The sequence below is a fragment of the Pempheris klunzingeri genome, chromosome 14, assembly GCF_042242105.1.
Source record: "Pempheris klunzingeri isolate RE-2024b chromosome 14, fPemKlu1.hap1, whole genome shotgun sequence".
NCBI lineage: Eukaryota > Metazoa > Chordata > Actinopteri > Acropomatiformes > Pempheridae > Pempheris > Pempheris klunzingeri.
In genome coordinates this window covers 19,620,976-19,641,267 of record NC_092025.1, presented here as the reverse complement: position 1 = coordinate 19,641,267, position 20,292 = coordinate 19,620,976, and the positions used below count along the sequence as shown (strand labels likewise).

Genomic DNA, 20,292 nt, shown 5'->3' with positions numbered 1-20,292 from the left:
GACTTTTTTTTTTTTTTTTGTATTTTTTAAATATTTTGATTACAGAACTGAGACCGTGGATTCTCTTTCAATGCAAAGCCTGAAAGTTCCTCCCAGGCTACATGGAAATCATATTACTGTGTTTGAAGCTAAAGACTGCGGTAACTTCTGAACAGACGCTGGCGATGAGGGCACTGTGTGACCCTGCGAGTGTTGGCGGGGAAAATCCTCTTTCTGGTGTGTGTTGGTGTTCTCACACAGGCGGCTTAATCAGTTTGAACTCTGGAGTCAATGTACAGCTTTGAACTCTTGCATAATAAATCGGGGGGACTAGTTCAATATCGCCGGGGTCTGAGTGGAGGAGAGAACAAGATATTCATCATTAAGCCTGGTTCATAGCCACTGTGTGAACCATCATTTCCTGTCCACTTTTCCAATTCTTTAGATATTAAATCAGAAAATCAGACAGGCTATGAAGTATTTGTTGGACATTCGGAGGTACATTTCTGCTGGTGTATATGCAGGTGATTGTCAGCTGTTGAGTGTTTTGGTGTTTGCACAATGTCACAGCTTCAAAGGGACACATGGAGCCCTATTTTACATTGGGGGGGGCGGCCTGTAAGTGCATACAGGCTGGGTGCGGTGGAATGTAGATCGGAGGGTGTGGTGATTAACATATACGCTCTCAGGCAGTCACATCATTGGTCTCATCACTGTGCCACAGCCGAGCCAATCACAGCAACTCAGTAGGTGAAGAATCAGCACCAGTGGTCTGTAGCCTGAGGTAGATCATGCATGTGGATTAGTACGCTGCTGATAGGAGCAAATAATAGAATAGTTTGGTGACACATGTATCTGTTCCACCGTCACATAGTAAGTAGTCGCATCACATCTTCTGATACCATGTGACACAGCAGCGTTTGCTTCAAAATACATTTTGAGGAATAAAACATGAACTGCTGAATTTTTAAAGTTGGAAAAGAAGCCGTTGTGCACAGAATGACTGATCCTCGTCTAATCTGACGTCCCCCATATAAACAGACTCTGAGTTATAGCCCAACAGTGTGATGTGCCTAGAGGTGTTTGTGGTAACTTGGTAGCAGCATGATTTCATAAAGAACACAGGTCAGCTGTGCGTGACGGCACTACTGCACTCTGCTGTGGCACTTCTCAAATCAGAACCTGCAGATTTATCAGCATGCCTGTCCTGTTATGGCTACATATCTGATCTAATGAACAAACAGTCTAAATCAGCTATGGATAACAGATACTGTAAGAATCACTGTATTCATGCCGACTGTCTTACAGATGCTCCTGCTTTATCCACATTAAACCTTTTTTTTTAAGCTAATGTAAACACATCTACTAGAGAGTGTTTAACTGAAAAAGTTTACATTTTAAGCATGTTATTGCTTCATTTTTGCACATTTGATTCTCAGCGCCAAGTCAAATTTTTTTCCACCAAAATGCTCCTCATCTTTGCACCCGTGTGCTGAGCACCGCAGCAGCGCGTGGAGGCACAAGGCAGATTTCAAGGTTGGGAAACTGTCTTGAAGCTTCTAGCACTGGTTGTTGCATCACCACGAAGATGAAGCTCGTGCTGTTTAAGTGTGAGGCACACGCTCACATTCCATAGAAACCCTCCCAGTGACTTTTCTCGACGCTGATGAACAGTCCCTCTGCTGCTTGGCAGCTTCTAGCCCGCAGTAACACGGGTGCCTGCTACATTAATTTATGCTGTTTTGTTTCAGTACCTCATAGCTTAGATGATGAAGATCAACAGTTGATTAGATGCGTTTTCAGTGTAGTTATATTTTCTGAGGTGCTAATTAGTACCCGTTTTCTGAGTCGTGTAATTATAGCCTCGCTGCAGAGCTGTGTCTCAGGAACAACCTCTTCTCTCCTTTTCAAATTATAATTAATACAACTATTCATATTAGACTCAAAGGACACCTTAATGACCTAACCTGTGTTCACGGAAGTCTCTGGTGGATTGTGCACTATTTCACCTTCTCATGATAACGCTATAAGTGTGCTCAACATGGTTGGCGGTGGTTGCAGGTAAACATTTTGTCTATAATCACAAAGAACAAAGGAGCAGAGTGTAAGCTGTGAGGAGCACTGAAGTTGCCAGTTAGGGATCGTTGTGCGTCGAGGACCATCAGATTCAAAGCGGGGGACAGATAGCTTTCATTGGGAGTCTCGATATTTGTTTATTCCCCACTGTGCCCTGCTCCTCTATTGCTTTTCCCTCTGCAGACTACAGTACGTGCTGCCTGTTCCAACCGTAGGAGGAGTCTGGTCTCTTTTCAGTTTTCCGAAGAAGTAGTTTGACTGTAAGAATGGACTGAAGAAACTTCCACATGGGTGTATTGCAGTGTTGTGTTATCAGTGCAGAACAGTGGTCACTCTACATAAATTGTCCATCTGCCTTTAGCTGATTGTGCCTTCTGATTGCCTTGTTTTCTGCCTGGTAGAGCGTCACAATTTTAGATAAAATGATAATAATTGTGTTCCACTGTGAGGACTGCATTATTTATAACACTGACGTTATGCATCCCTTTTTGGAAACAAGACTTTTTCATTGAACTTGTAAAATTTAACACTGACAGAACTCAGCTGGAGTCACAGCATGCCCAAATCATACACTTGAAATCAATAATAGCAACGTGTAATGGTTATATTTCCTTACAGCCCAATATAATTGACATATAACTCAGTGATAATCTTAATATCTCCACAGATTTGTTACTGAATCTATTTCTGCAAGGAATATGCAGTAATGCTACTCTTGCACATATGCTTATTATACATATCTCACGTAAGGCTTTGAACTAAATTGGCCTCCTCTCCCTCACACCAGCTGAGACGGTGCTCTCCAGCTCGAGCAGCATGAAATGGATAAAACGTGATAATGTTTCAGTGCTTGTATTACATACATATGAACTAATCAGCCTTTCCCTTCTTATTATCTTTATCTGCCTACTTGTTTACACATGACTAACTGTGCAGCACTACTTTCATCTGTCATCTGTGTGCTCTCTCCAAACACACCCTGCTTCTCTCCTCAGTCTTTAGCTGAAAAGTGTTTGAGCTCATTTGCTTTGTGTGGGTTGCGTTATTCCATTAACTGAACTCCTATATATGTATAAACTATAATTTAAAGTTAGTGTGAGCTTCACATTACCGAGAGCCATATGTTCTTGAACACAGAGGCAGTTAGGAACTGTGCTACTATGTGACATTGCAGTCAAAAATAAATTGAATGAAAATGGATAGTGCTAATGTTAATTATCCACTATTTGCTATTTGGCAGTGGAAGTGGTGGAATATTTCCCCTGTTCCCAGTTATTAAATAGATGAGCAGTGAAGGTTGTGTGGTTAGAATATATATACCCACACTTCAGAGACAACTTTACTTAGAGAAATCTGGTGCTGGGAATCAGACAAGAGCTTAACATGCTGTGGTAACTTGGTTGTGTATAATCTGAATATACAGGCAGCAGGTCAGCAAAGCTGTAGGTTTTTCATAATCTAAAGTTTGTTCCTAAAGCTCACCCGAATGGTGAGTAAATAGAGAGACAGCACGCTGGTGCTAATGTATAGGCTATAGCAGTCCATGAGATGGTGGATGGAGAGATGAGGGGAAACTCCACCGAGGAGCTACAGATTCCGGTCGTCTCGTCTAAATCGTCATCTGTTCAACAGATGCTCCCGCTGTAATTAGGTTTCTGTCTGATCCTGGCCTGATTTTATGTATTTTGCATTTCAAAATAAGCATTTGGACTGGCACTAGTGACAGAATACACAATTGGTCCTTACAATGTGAATGTGTCAGGTTCTAGAAAGAGATGAACTCTTCAGTAGTGTAAACTAACTCATTCAAACTTAAAATGGCCATCCAGTGTCAGGTTTAGCCTTTGAATCAAATTGTTTTGAATGCTCGCATCGATCGCTTCCCACTGCACTGCTGTGTCAGTTATATTTCCCCTTCTCAAGTCTTTGTCATTCACATGTGGACACGTAAAACGGCAATATGAAATTCTGTCATGCGTGTACATGACCAAGAAACCCACTTTCTCCAGCAGACATCATACCTTTCTTATCCCCAAATCCTGTTATCAAAATCAGGTTCCTTGTTTACATGAGATTTTATAAATCTGCTTAGCCAACTGTAATGTGATTACTTAAGTGCATGTAGATTCGTTGGCAAAAGAGGAAAAAAGTACTGTTGAGGGTTGTTGGCAGATGTCCTCATAGCAGGACAGCAAGTCAAAGGGCTCCTTAAAAGTTACAATGCTGAATAGCACAATATTTGTAATTGATAATTCATCTAATCTGTTAGAGGGAAGTTGCTTCACACACTTTTCTGCACAAGCTGTTCTTTTGCAAACTGTTTGGAGGAAATCTCACCTGTGATTATTATAATTTCCTGTTCCACCCACGAGTGTGCCAAAAAACTGAAATTACATCTCGCAATATTTTCATCCATATTCATCTTTTTTTTTTTCTCCAATACATATCACCTTGTTAATGTAAAATGATCTCAGTCCCTCCTTCCTCTCCATGCTCATGCCCTTCCTCACCCTCTCGCCCACGCTCACCTCTGTGTTGTCGCTCGTTCAGGCAGAACACTGACTCACAGATAACATGCAAACACTGGAACCTGCTGTTATTATTTCCTCTCTTCCTTAATGTCTGTTCTCTTTCCTTCCCTCATTTTGCTGCCATTCTTTCTTTTTTTTCATGTCTCTAATCTCTTCTTTGACTTTTCCTGTTTCCTTTTTGTCTTTTCCTGGCACCTTCTATCTTCAGTGCCTCTGTCTATATCCTGACATCTACCTTGTTTCATTTCTTGATGTATCTTCTTGTTTGTGCTTCTCTTTTCTCACTTTTTAAGCGTGTTAGTGTTTGAATTGTGTTCATGATCCTTTTAGTTTTTCTTTGGCATTTCTCTGTATCTTACTCCCATATTTTCCTCCTATTTTTCCTCTTCTTGACCTGTCTTTTCTTCTGTCTTATATATATGGTCTTGGCCAAACATTTGTGATTATCCCTTACAGTTGCTTTTTAAAGAATTGTGAGCGTGATATTTTACAAATAAACGTATACATACACTAATCCACCTTCCTACCCCTCTCAAAGATTTTCACCTGTGCATGGCACCATCTTTTTTTCCTCACGAACTTAAAATAACCCTAATAAACAACAACATGGTTCTTCTGTAAAAGCACCTCAGGCGGGTGCCAGCCTTTAGCAGGTGCTTGTCCGTCCACTGTCGACACGCCGCTAGGAATGCAAAAGCGAGGATTTAATGCCGATGAATTAAAGTGAAACTCATTCCATGTCTATACCCAATCTGTTTAATGGGGACACTGCTTACCTAACATACCTAAAACATATGTTTGTCATTTTCACACCTCTGTTTTGCTTATTTGTCGCCCAAACTTATACACTGATACCAATATGTAATATATGATAAGCTAAAATTGCCTGATGATATTGGCCATATTGGTTGGGCTCTGAAAATAGACATTAGTTGCTGCCCAAGTTCTTTTCTATTTAACTTCCCTCCTTTTTCTGTCCTGGCTCACTTGGACAGTGGTATGTGTAATTTATGGGTGTGAGATCCACCTTTCCAGGGATCAGGTCAACAAAGCTCCTAAATCTGACTCTGGTTGATCCGTCAGCTTCGGTGACTGCAGGGATTGTTGGCTGTCGTGTTACTGACCTAAGTTCTGCTCTACCTGCTAATCTCTGCTGCCCTTGACTTTCCTCTATGGAAGACTGCAACAGTAAATGTCAGGTTTCAGTGTCACCCCCTCAATCAAAGAGCAAGTGTTGTTTCTTTTAGTCTTTCTACTCCCACTGACATTCAACAGTCATAAAGGCAGAAATCCATCACAGAAAAATCAGAGGGACCAATGTTTCCTCCCACAGAAGCCTCAATAGAACATAATAGGATGCAGCTGCAGCACCTATCAGGTTTTCAATAAGGACAAGGGCAGATTTCAATTGCTGAGATATGTCACTTCTGGCCAAGAATGAAACTCTTCTTTTCTGGATAAAAGAAAATCTCATCAGATGAGCTGTCAGGGAAGTGTGAGATTGACTAAATGGAGTACCTTACACCATGTACACCTGGTTGATGAGGGAGGGAGCTGGGAAAGAAGCACTGAGAACAATACATAGTTCTATAGAATAGTTTCTCTTATCCACCATTTGTAAGTGTGTTCAATTATTACATACACCATGAAACAGCCTCTTCACTTCCTTAACACTAAGCTGATCAGCATTTTGTATTCAGATTGCTACATGTAACCCAACGTGCAGAGTGTTGTAGTTCCCCTAATATCTGTAGAATGGTTTAGCATGTTTCAGCTCATTGGTTTGGTTTCACATCTCACAACTTTACTGTTTCGGTTCACTCTTACTGCTCTAATCGACTGTTTCTAGTTGCAGCGACGGCTCTTTTGAGCCAAAAGTCTCCAAATGAACACAACTGGTCCAGCACCAGACAACTGACAGGCAACATTAGTGAATAAGCAGCTAATTCTCTCATGTTTTAGTAAATCAGTCTGATTTTTAGTCTATACTACTGTAGGATGTTGTCACCTTTAGAAACTTATTGTTTTTTCAGGATGTGACAGTTTTCCAGGAAATTAAACTGACTGGTTACTGACTCTTATTATTAGTTTAATTACTTTGTTGGTTTGTTCGTCCAGTCCGTGTTGGTAAGCCGCCATTCTGTCAATTATGTAAAGCGATCAGCTGTATATTCTGTCACAGCATCTGAAAGAGCTACGTTCTGTGTTTTTGTCCATGTTTGACTTTCTGAATGACATTGCTGCATTTTCTGGACAGTTGCACATGTGTTTGGACTGATAGCTCGGTCAGCTCAGGTATCGGTTTTCCTTGTTGAGCAAAAGTCCACAACTCCAGGTGACTTTTGCTCAACTCCTAAGGAATAACTATGACCTGGATGACTGAGAATCTTCACAGACATCAGGTACTGGTTATTGCTCTCATTGTTTTTTATCACACAGGGCAAAATATGGCTGGATTAGAAATGAATATCATTAATGCTTTTGCTGTGTTGTGAAACATTCCTAAAATATCAAGAAATTGATTGGTTAAAAAAAAAAATTTCAGACAAAGGACAGCTTCATATTTTCCGTTCATATCTCATCTCTGGCATGTTATTGGGCTTAGACATTCTCAGCAGAGTTTCATTAAACCAGGGACAGTGTGAGCCCAGATGTATCCATCATGGTTAACTGTGTCTGTGACAGAAACAATCCCTCTCAGCAGGACCACTGAGCCACACTGCAACATCACCTCCTGCGATGGAAATCTGTCACTGACTCCAGATTGATTGTCCAATTATTCGGTCACTGTCCAGTGCCTGATTAGATCAATCAGACAACTGTCTGCAAAACAACCGATATGGAAAAATTTCATTCAGGAACATGAAATTTTAATATGAGAGAAATATTAGCGTAGGAGAAATAAGGTATTAAACAAGATACTGAGTCTCTTTGTGTTTAGTGAGTGGATTAAATTATTTTTTTTGTTTTTTGGAGCTTTTTTTTCAACATGTAATTAGTTCTGTATACTTGGTTGCCAATTTGTAGCTAGCAATGTGAGACGATATGACATGTTTTTTAATGGTGGTTATCGTGTTTTGGCAGGAAAATTAAAAGCACAGTTCAGTGTGGAGGCAGGTGATAAATGTGCATAAGTAATAAATGCAGTCGTCGAGTGAGAAATGGAGCAATCAAGATGCATGAAACAACATTCAGAGAGGGGAGGAGGGGCGTGGGATAATGGGAAAGACAGGGAGGCGAAGTGGATGCTTTGAAGGGGAATTAAGTAATTTATTACTTTTATCAACCCACATGAGTGAATAAGGTCGACAAAGACAGATCTCTGGCACCTCTGATGGTGACCTGCAATAGACAGAAATGTAAAAGATATCTTAAGGATGGAATAGAATAAATAATAAGAGCAGTACAAGAGCAAATGTCAAAGCAGTGATGGTGATATTGTTTCCAGTACAGAGTCTGGAGCCTAAAAGGGAGCACGTCAGTTCTTGGCAGACAAAAAGCACCTTAACCAGATTATCTTCCACACGCTGCAGTCTGAGTTAGCGATAGTTTGCCAGCCTCTTGGCAGCAGGACGGGTGAAAAATTAAAATTTGGCGAAATGGCTGTCATGATGATTACCTTTTCTCTTGATATACTTATACTGCCAATCATTTGAATACATCCATCAATCCACTGCCCCTGTAAATGTACCTTGAGTCATCGTTGGTAATAAAATCCTAGGAATTCATAATCGTATTTCTGTTACAGGGTGGTCATATGAGAACTCCACTGAAAACCAATGTTGAGAATATCATATGCTGACCGCGAGTAGGTTTGAAAGTTGGCATATTATAAATTAGATCACTTCACTTGTGGAGTTAGCCGCAGGTGAAGTAAATCTGCTTAAATAACACGTTCAAATCAGTTCAACTTTGATGTGTGAAATTATGCCGTTGACCAGTCGCAAGCTGTCTTGACAGTGTTGACTTTTGAGGGAACAGAAAATAGAGGACACTTGTTTGCTGTGCTGCACCATTAACTTCTTGTAATTCTTCTGTGTTTGAATATGAACGGCTCCACAAAAGAGGCATGGCTTATAGACAGTCATGGGACACATGTTACAAATCCATTTTTAGGGTGAACTGTAGTTTCCCAACTAGCTGTGGGAGTAGTCCCTACATCACCAAGCTTCTAGCACCGCCCATTTTCTGAGTATACGTGGGTGACTTTTGCTTTGTCATTTCCTGGTGTGACTAGGCATTTGCTATTAGATGTCATAATAATAATAATCATAGCAATTGTATTCAATATAATTTGACCATTTTGATTTCTCATGTGCCATGTTGTGATATATTCTAAAGCCGTATCCAAGCCCTACTCTATACATATAACATGCATCAACAGTCAGGTCACAGGCCTCGGTAACAATCAAAAGAGATGGGTGAAGGAGAGAACTGAAAGTGGAAAAGACGGGAAGGGAACAATATGTTAGAAATGCAGTGTAATTATGACAAGAAGTAAGCCAGAGAGATGGGTACCCCTAAGGACAGAGACACAACCAGTCTCAATGAAACCAGTTCTACCTGCTAACTTGCTCAGTTACAGATCATGATGAGCTTCAGCTGGGTGAGAGGAGGGAGGGTATAGTGGGAGCGGGGGGCGTGAGGAGAGTGGTGATGGTGAGGGGAGGTCAGCTCACTCTTCATTAGGCTGTAATTGAATTTCCGCAGCCTGTGCAGGAAGGATGTTCAGCCCTCGCTCTCCCTGCAGGGGAGTGTTGGCTCGCTTCGGCCTCCCAACCTCCCCGATACTTTCAAGGTTAGCTCAGCTAATGGGCTACTTTCTCCACGGATTTTTGAGCTCGCCATCTGTCATCTACATGTCTGAACATGTGGGCGCTCAGGTACGTGATGCTGCTAAAGTAGAGTAGTGCAGAATATTAGAGATCTTGGTCAGCACTGCAGCAGACCACCTCTGGTCCTGAATAGCAGCTGACACGTTGTGGCAGCGACTCAACAAAGGACCTGCAGTGTTAAAGCTGAGCACACAGACTTGGAAGGACATCCAGCCTTGTCTCCCAAAAAAGTTTATAGGTGAATATCATAAAGTATCACAGCAGCAGACCTGTGCAGGAACCCAATGCACTGACTCATGTGTAATTATAAATGTTTGGTAAAATCATGAAACCTTATCCAACCCCTGATTTTACCAGAGTTGAATTCATCTTATTGGTTGTTTTTGATGTAATGGATGGAATATTCTGAAAGGAAAGCTTCATGTTTTCATTTTCACATTTGATTCATACGTCTGCTCAAAAGTGATGCGTGGATGCCATGAAGGATGCATTCAGATTGATCCCAGAGAGGATCAAATTCATTACTAATGTAATGGCTCTATTGGATGGATTATACATTTATGTCTTTTCCAAGATGAGGTTTCTCTGACAGATTCACTATTTTGTGGAAAGTTCCTGTTTCATGGCATCTTTGACATGATTTCACCTTTCTTGAACTGTTACCGGATTAATGTGGCACTGACAAAGACAAAAGGTTTGTCTTGTAGTTGCAAGTTCCAGTCATTTACTTTGGTATGCATGATTGCCACAAATGGTTGAACCTTCTTCATTACGATGTCAGCTTACAGCTCTGCTTTTAAGTTGTTGATCTGCAGGTAAACGACATGATCATTCATTCAAAAAGTGGCTGTTGTGTTCCTCAACACCAACTTTAAAAATGTAAACGCTCAAATACTGGTTGTGGCTTGCTTGTCTAATCTTGACACCTCTCTGTCATGTTTGTTTTATTAGCTCTTCTTTTAAACTTTTTCCTCCTTGTAATCAGTTTTTGATCATCTTTACTGCTGATATTACTATTTCATTAATTGTTGGACTGAATAGATTAACTGTAGAACACATTCTTCAAATATAAATGCAAAACCTTCCCCAGCTTCTCAAATGTGGGTCACTCCGTTTTATATAATTGTAACAGAATGATATAAACCTGTTTGGGTCAGGCAGTGTTTGTCAGAATTTCAAGATGTCACTCTGGACTCAGGAGAAATGTGATTACTTAATTAACCAAAAGATAATCAATAGATGATGTGTTGTGTGTCTCTGTTCATTGTATCCTTTTAAAACTGTGTCTTTCTATATGTTTTTGTATAAATTCTCCCTCTTTGCAAGCATGTTGTCGGAGCATAAATAACATTTTAAGAGTTGTTTGTTCAGTGATGAAACTGACTTTTTATGCCCTTGCTATAGTTATGTATGGACGCATGCAGTATGTCCTATTGGAAAAGGTTGCCCCACTCATTCTGTTTCTATTTTCCTGCTCACTGAGTGAGTTCAAAGCAGCAGAGAGACACATTTCAACACTGGTGCAGGAACAATTCTCTTTTCACTCTTTCTCTGCCTCTCTAGCCATGCTCTTGTTTAATTTCCTTAGTTAATTTAGTTTCCTCCTAATAAAGCTGTATTTTTTAGGGCCAGGGGGTAAAAGTCAGTGTTTTTACATGAGCGGCAACGCGAAGCAGTGGAGCACGTTATCATGTTTTAGCAAGTGTTTATTTTTTTCCCTCCCTTTTAATTGGAGTGTACTTTGGAGATGAGAGCCATTCTCCAGGGAGGTTGACTTCATTAGCACCTGTAAGCGTCCAGGCATATTAGCTAAAAGGAAGAGATCGAGAGGGAAAGGCATATTGAGAGAGTTGTCTTTAATAAATGCTTGTCACACAATATTTGGATGTGATATCACAGACTAAAGAGTCTAAAGTTGTTTAATGTTCCACCTCCTCTTCCCAGACGGAACTTTAGTTCAGTGTGCTTCAATGAATGTAGTCCTCTAAAGTCATTTTCTCCCTCTTTTTCCACAAAGGACAAACACGACTCCACAGAACGAGACATGCTCTTTGTTTTGTCTTGTTTCCATAAAGCGGTTATTATTATTTCTGTTTCATTGAAGTTTAAATTGAGAAGTGGAGCTGCTCCCCGAGGAGCATCATTAGCATCTGTAATAGTTGAAGTAACTGGCATCCTGCCAGCTTAATGGGGCCAATCTTAGTACCAAAACAATCATAAATGCAAGTTAACCATTAAGCACAAAAGAGAAGGGTTGGAAAAGGCAGAGAAATGAAAGGAAGGAAATGAGCAATGTTAAGAGATATGGCCAACAAGAGACAGGGTGGTGTTCGAGCAAAAGACTTGTAATTATGTTTTAATAGACTTCCCTCGAGAGCAGAGATGCCATTTTTAGCTGTCCAGCAAGTTGAAAGAAACAGCTCTAAAGGACGGATGAATAGTGGATCAGGAAACACAAGAAAGTATCTGTACATCATCTGACTGTACAGATTTGAAGTAAATGGACTGGTGACTGGTGTATTTATCAGGAAGCAGATCCTGCACAACTCCAGAAAGAAGACCGCCACAATGAAAATGAGCCGCACACCAAACCTCTTAACCCTCCTCTCTATGGCCTTTCTGGTCTTTGGTTGTTGTATTGACTTTCTTTATGCCACATTTATGCTAAACACAGTAATTCCATATCCAAAAGATCATCTTCACAGTGACACAATGTTCTGCAGAAGCATTTTTCTGGCTATTCTACGCCATAATTCATACAGCGTAGAAGCGAGTGACCGTTTGTTTGAATACTGAATGGGTGATCTTGGGTGTGTAGATGTTCTGTGCTGCTGTGTTGACGATGTGTGTGTGAAGCTTCTCCGCAGCAACATCCTTACGTGAAGCATTGTCCACTGTGATGGCTGCAACTTTGTATCAGCATCAGCTTTATTAGCAAGCATGAGGACACGTACAAGGAATTTGATTCTGTTTTCTTTTTCTCTCTCAACGAACTTAATTTAAACAAAAAAATCAAATTAAGGAAACACTTGTCGATGCAAACATCACATCACAGAAGTGATTCATTTTATATTCCTTATTTTCAGAAAATTGGGTAGTTTGATAGGCTCCTACTGAGACTCAAAACACTGATGTACAGCTGAAGCAAAGTTTTAAAGTTTCAGATCACTTGTTAGCATTAAAACTGTCACGGATATATAAAAAACAATCCATGTAATGAACAAGTGATTCACAATTCAGACCTGCATGAATATTTGTTTGCTTCCGAGTTCCTTAGCATTGGCCGGCAAGGTTGTGGATGGTTTCCTAAAACTAACACTTGTTTCATGATACAGGTTTGAAATATGTCATCATGAGTACTGAAGAACATAATACTCAGACATCAGCGTGAGCACTCTTCTTTGTAAGGGTTCAGATTCAGTTTATAGTATTCATTCACGCAGATTTTAAAAGGAAAGAAATTGGGATCACAAGTCAGGAAGGTTGTTAAAAGCTCTTTTTCCTCGTCCTCCTGTAATAGAAGCTAGACGACAGCGTCTGTGAGAACTTGAACTTGCAGGTCTGAGCAGGCAGGCCGCCGTTCAGACTCTGACAATGACTCTCTCAAGGACTAACAATCCCCACGGGGATATTTTTACAGCAGTCGACAGCAGCGGTACGAGAGCCGCTCAACAGGATGAGGTTTGGAGATTTAGAGTGAACACAACATCAGTGCTGCCGTGTTAACAGTGACTAACAGTGACTACATCTCTGTTGCCCTTACTGCTCTCTCTTTATGAAGTCAGCTTTTCCTCTACTTTCCTCTGTAGTATAACTGCTTCTACTCTGCTATACTTTGTAATGCTACCCTCTATTGTTTGCAGGCAAGGAGCAAATTCTTGGATATACTTTACATTTGACTCTCTGTACTTTACCTCTCTGTTGTGTATAACTATAGATAATTTGACTTTTCTGGTATTTTTGTCTTCCAAGACGGCCATTGTGTCAGATGAGATGATCATAAGGTTATGAATCTGGACCTAACTTGACTGAGAGACATGTTAGACTGCATGTTGCCGCTTTTCATGACTTGTTTGGTTGGTGGTGAACAATTTGCCAAGGACTGAGTCAACTGTTCGTCCAGACAGTCTTGATGAATGAAATTGAAAGAAGCTCTGAATCAGTATTTTGAGGCCAGTCAAAGGATTTTAAACAGAAATTTGACACATTGTCCAGAAGCAATATCTTCCTTGTGGTTTGAATGGAAGAACCAGCCTCCTGAATATAACACGGAATAGTGAACTGATGCCACTTGATAACGTCAAGTTAGTTTGCTTTAGAATGCGGCTCTATCGTACATGTTTTAATACCTTCATGGGCCAAACTACAGTGAGAAAGGAGAGAAGACTGAAGAGCACTGATTTAACTTTTACAGCCTTTTGAAACTGAGTGGTTGAGATGAAGCAGAGAATTTCTGACAAAGCTGATTCACAGATTCATATTTATAATTGTTGTGCATACAGTGATATTTTGAAAAATGTAAGACCCTCAAACTCAAATATGCAGCAGAACCCCAGCAGCCCTGATAGAGATGTCAGTGTTGCGGTTGTATTGCGAAGCAGCAGCATGTGTGCTGGTGCTCCAAATGTGTGACAGTGCTTGAAGGCAGAGACATGAAATTGTCCGCCGTCTCTTCTTGCTTATCAAAATGCTTTCATCATTTCACAACGTGGAGGCAATGTGCACATCTGTAATACATCTTTTATCATTGCCTCAGTAGCTATTTAAGCTGTGTATTTTGTGTGAAAGGAGGAGGAGGAGGAGAGAGTACGCTCCTCACTGACTCTCCTTTTTTTTTTTTAAATGACGATCGCAAAAAAAGCAGCTTCAAATGGTCCCGGCCTGGCACTGGGCAAAAAGGGAGGATGTGTGATGATGAGTTCAGAGAAGCATTCGAATATTTTGGAGGAATAAATCAGCAGCTTGGCTCTTTGGTGCTGTGCCAAGACTTCTGGGAAGTAATCCAGCACCATGGAAAGACAAAGATTTGGATGCCATATTGGATCCTCTGTAATTTGAGGTTAATTGAATTGAAACACCCCCCCCCCACACACACCACCACCACCACCTCACCAAAAACAAAAAAAAAATGACACACACACACACACACAGTCTGCACTAGGGAATGACTAAGTATGTATAACAGGAAATATAGAAATATAGCATGCACTGGATGTCTTGTGAAGCTGGTTTCCAAACCAAAGTAAACAGTTTGATAATGATGAATTGTCCGCAAATGCGTGTAGTTCCCTTGATGAATGCTTATGGAGCTCTGCTGGCCACACTGCTCTGTCTTCTTCTTTGCTTAGTTTTAGTGTTTGTGATTGAATTCTAATTAATGGCTCAGAGGAAGATGCAATGCATTCCAGCAGCAGAAACAGATGGAGGGCAGTGAATGCTAGACTGTTGGGTAAATGGGGTCTACGGAAATGACCCAGGCATCGATGATGTCTGAGCCCTCATCGTGTCCAGGACTTCACATTCTAATAATGACTAATGTGTTTGCAGACATCGGCCTGCTCTCGTTAGTGTGATTTATTGCCTCGCCAATTTTCAGTAAACCAGAGCAGCCGTATTCCAATTTACTCAGGTCAAATTAACCATTCATAATTAGACAGGGTAACCTTTCCCTCTTCCCTCTCCTCTGCTGAATGTGCTGTACATGCAATGCAAATGTACATTGTTTAATCTCACTGCCTGTCATTAGGAAAGTTATGTAAGAATTATCCCATGCAGGGCAAACGCTTAGCCTGAATCAATCTCCCAGCGGTTAATAGCTCATGGGCTGATGTATTGCCATATTATGAAGGTGAAAGCACGACCTTTCCTCTAAGGGTGGCATCGACCCTATGGAGCCCCTCCGCCTCTCTTTCAGTGTCAAAACCCTACAATGCATATTAATCCTGTGATTAGTACATAGAATAATTAGAAATTAGTTGTTTATAGGTGACTTATTTTGACTTGACTTTATTTATCAGGGGTGATGCATAACAAATGACATCATGATGCAAATATGCAATATTTTTCAGTCGCAGGTTGATGCTGGAAGCTAAAACATTGAAACTGGATAATACAGTATTATATATAATATAGTGCAATGTAATATAGTATAAACTTTATTATTAACGTAAGTTTAGAATACGATTATGAAATAATTATCATTCATATGAAATTAATAATAGAAAGTGTACTGTAAAGCAATCGTATAAGAATGATTAATTGAATTGAATAATAAGTGCGATCACTTCAGCAATAAGCATTTAATGGACAACAGAATACATCATTAAAACCAAATAAAGAAGCACATAACACAAATATGTAAAGGAGGCACACATAAAGTACACAAAACAAAGCATAAAACAGTTCACGTATAGCAGGCCTACTTCAAACAGAATATTTTATTGTTCAGTGAAGTATAAAGTATGTATGTCCTAATACTTCTGTCTTACCTTGTTTCACCTTGTCTGTGTTCTCCAGCACATTGAATGTAAAATAAAGCACCGTCTGAGGTTGAAGAGTTGACTTTCATCTTTCATCTTTAAAGGTGTTTCAGGGTTTTCACATCCATGTCCACCATTTTCACTACAGTGCTTTAAGAGTGTAACTCTAAACATACAGATAAAGCAATCGTGAGTTTTATGTCAGTGAACATAAAACATCACTGCTGAAGACCAAGGTGGAGATGGTGACGCTGTTTACAGTCCTGGCAGAACATCACCAGGAAAGAGTCCAAGAGTCCGCAGACACGTGTGGGTCAGAGACAGAGACTCACTAATGCAAAGGATCTGACACTTAATTATGGATGTCTGACATGATATAATTATCATGTATAATATATAACGGTATGAGTTTGTCCACCATCAGGGATTATACTTTTCTACTGTGGTGACTCATCACTTCTCACCTATGGTTTTTGACCCTTACTGGCAATGTTGCAAATACATTTTTGTGTGCTTTTTCATCAAAGTGCTAATGTATGTGTATGGATAAAATAGCTAGATGAGAATTTCTGCTTTTGGCTACTCCAGCAAATTAGATAAACCTTCTCAACTGAATTTCTACTAAATGTATTGTGGTGCATCATAATTATATTGCAGTAACACTAAGCTTATTTAGCATTTATAGAGATTATCCTCATGTCATTGTTTTATTCCAATTGTGCCTTATTCTTCATGACTGCACTGTATGAAGCCGATTCAATTATCAGCACCAAATTTTGGCAAACCTAAACACATGTAACAGGGGTTCATTTGAGCCAGACCACTTCAGGCAGGCTGCATCCCAAATGGGGCTTTCAGGATGAACCAGCAGAGCCCTGTGTGACACTTTGATAGACAGCACTCCTCACTCGGGTCTTGAGCACCGCTCTGTTCTAATTTAGTTTGCTCTGCTTTAATAATGTCTGGTCAGATCTGGTCTTTCCTAAACACTCTGGTTTGGACTGGCTTGTCTGGGGAAGCAATCGTGGGTTTTGATGGTGACTTGAGGAGATGAGCTGTCATTTACTCAGGCCCATTAATAAAATAAATCACTCGAGAAAGCAAGGAAATAAGGATGGAGGGAGAGAGTGAGAGGGCAGAGAGACGGATCTGAGGACCCGCTGGCTCCAGGTTTGTTGGTTTTGGCTGGTCCTGCTGTCTTGAACGTCTCAGCTATCCGTTGGGGTCAGGAGTGCCTCCCCGTGAGGCAGCTGCTGCCAACCGGCATGAAAACAGAAGGGCGAGCTGAGTGAGGGAGTGAAGATGTAGAAAGGGAATAAAAGGACTGACAAAAAGAAAAGCAAGAATGAAGCAGGAAGGAAAGAGCAGAGTGCAAAGATGAAGACATCCTGTCTGTCATTTTAGCTGCTGCGGTATATCCTGTGAAGGTTTGAAAAGAGTGCTGCCTTTCCTCCATCTCCTCCTCTGATATTCAGAATCCAATTAGTGGTTGTGTTGGAGGGGGGTTCCTCAGTGACAGTGGCCCATTTGTAAGAACCGAGGAACACTGACAGAGGTAATATTTTATTAATGCCTGGCCTGTCTTTCTGTACTCTGCAAATAATGGCCCTTTTTGTCAGTCCTTACAAACTTTTGTTGCAATGTGGAGACAGATGCAGAGAAGATGAGGAAACAAAGTACAGTTCATGGGAAGATGAAAACCATTCTACCGATGGACGGCCATGACTTACAGGAGCGTGGCCTCCATTGCATTGCACAATATGGCTGCTGCTAGTGAACTTACGTACGTGTTTAATCAAGATATTTTGGTCAAGAAGAACAGTATACCTGCTTGAGTCGCCAAAATAAGAGAATCAAAATATCACCGTTGTGTATGGTGAAGTTGGACAGGGAGAGGTTAATGCATTACATCATCTCCACACCTTCACATCAGCATTTAAAAGCACAGCCCAGGAATGAACACAGGATTGGAAAATGCCACCAGTTTCACATTGTCTGACATGATTTTGATGAGCAGCAAGTGTGTAAACCCGTTGAATTTAAGGGTATGGATGGAGTTATTTTATTATTATGAACGAGAGGAGAGATTTTATCCAACAAAGAAGTGAATGTTGTTGTTGTCCTTTTTCTGGCTGCTCCCTTCCGGGGTCGCCATAGCGGATGATCCTCTTGTAGATTTTGGCGTTAGTTTTTTACATCGGCTGCCCTTCCTGACACAATCCTCACCCATTTTTGGTAGCCGGGACTGGGAGGGAGTCGAACCCGGGTTCCCCAGGGCGATGGCATGCGCAATTATCCACTGCGCTACCAGCCGGTATCAACAAAGAAGTGAACGAGACGCAAAAAACGTGGTCAAAGGTCAAGGTCACTGTGACCTTACAAAACACATTTTTGGCGTAGCTCAAGAATGCATTTGGTAATTATGACATTTTACACAAATGTCTAAAAGGATAAAATGATGAAGAGATTACATGTTTTATCCAAAAGTCTAAGTTCAACTTCATTGAGACATAACTTTCTGCAACAACACTTTTCTGTCCAGTATTCAACGCCACAGTTCAGAGACAGAAGGGGAAATTGTGACCATATTCCGTATTTGGTGTCATATTTGGATACTGAATGGCTGATACTAATCTCACACTGGACAGACATGACTGTAAACTTCACAAGCATGGACAGTAAACTTTGGTGGCATTAATGAAATTGAATTTCAGCAACATTTAGAAGAGTGAAACAGACATAGGGAAATGATGAATGGTATTAAATAGATGCCTCTACACATATTCTGAATGGATGGATACATGGGCAGATAAGGAGAAAGAGGCAGATTTGAAATAGAAAGAAGAGAACATTTGAGTTTTGCTGACTTTTATTCAAACCATGATTTATATTGGCTCTTAAAATCATGGTCTTATCAAAGTAATGATTTACTCCTAAAAGTTTGAAGCACCCATACCAGTTATGGTTTATATAAAAACAGCTGGACCAGGGTCGATGATCGGTTTCATGGGGTGTCTCTTGGATGGTTGACAGTGTTTTAGCTTTAGAAACACTGTGACAGCAGACAGACAGACAGACAGACAGTGAAACATGGCCTTCAGTCTGGCTTCAGTTTTTTTTTATTGACCTGTCAGAACTGACTTGACGTTTGGGCAGAAAGATTTACAGGCTCCATTTAGGGCAGGATTGATTTCTGTCGAAGGCAGCTCTAAGGAAAGATTGGAGAAAAGGTTGCATGTATTGCCCTCCTTTTGATTAATGCTTTCTACGAGTTTTTGGTTTGACTTTGCTTTCGGTATCTTTATTTTTTTTCCCCTTCCAACTATGTTGTATCTTAGCTGTTTAACAGAAGAGGCTGGCCATTTCGCTGACAGCTCCTCTCTCTCTGAAAGGCTTCTCTGAAAGTTTCGATCAGAACTCTTGTATGACTGTCATGCAATGCTCTAACAACTCTGACTTTCTGCATCAACTATTCCATTGTGTGATTTCTCTCTGACAATAAACTGAAAAGAGCACACAGTATCTGTAATTCCCTTATAGGGCAAGCTGAGCATCATTTTCTTTTGCCAAAGGTTTTATGATTGCACATGTTAGGAGGGGCTGATTTAATTTCTTTTTCATTCCTCACAGTTGAATTCTTTCTCTTAGGGGTAACATTCTGTGTAATGTCTTCAGTAAAGATGTAAAAAAAAAAAAGAAAAGTGAGTGAAAATATAAAGTTTTTTCTCAGTATGGGTGAGAGTGTGTTACGATGGAAAGGCCTAAAGGGAAACATTTCAGTCTGGAGCATGTGGCAAAGACAGATGTCTAGTTTGATGGTGTCTGTTAATGGTTTCGTCTTTTGATCTTTTTGTTAGAGAGCATGTTCGTGAGGTTTTGCTATTTGCGGACAACTTTCTGAAGCGGTGTGCTTTCATGTCCGTGTGGCCTAATTTAGCTGATGTGTGCACACAGTGATAAAGGGTTTGAACCTATTGTGCTTTCCAATACATCAATTATTCTGATGTATTCAGCATTCTAAATCCTGCTGTCTCTGTTCCCATCTCTGCAGAGCACCTTAGGGTGGCACTAGAGGAGTACATGGTGCGGCTGCCGAAGGTTCGCATCCTAAGGACCAAGAAGAGGGAGGGGCTGATCAGGACTCGCCTACTGGGAGCCGCAGCTGCTAAAGGAGAAGTCATCACCTTCCTGGACTCCCACTGTGAGGCCAACGTCAACTGGCTGCCTCCACTGCTGGGTGAGGAGCAAAGACACGACTCATCAGCATGACATGCCTACACGCTACCTCCTAGTCTAATCTCGGACATGTGAAGCAGCCGCATTGACATCTTTTTGCTAAAATTTCTTGCTAAAAGCTAAAACACAGACGTACAAGAAAGCAAATCTCACATA

At 40.7% G+C, this 20,292-nt stretch overlaps 1 protein-coding gene across 1 annotated transcript in view; it reads left to right on the top strand.

Moving 5' to 3' along the window:
* The window catches only part of LOC139212825 (polypeptide N-acetylgalactosaminyltransferase 10-like), a 74,217-nt gene that overhangs the window by 33,935 nt on the left and 19,990 nt on the right, over positions 1-20,292 (top strand). The window contains exon 5 of the mRNA XM_070843367.1: positions 19,952-20,137. Within this exon, the coding sequence (XP_070699468.1) occupies positions 19,952-20,137 (186 nt within the window). The remainder of the gene's footprint in view (positions 1-19,951; positions 20,138-20,292) is intronic.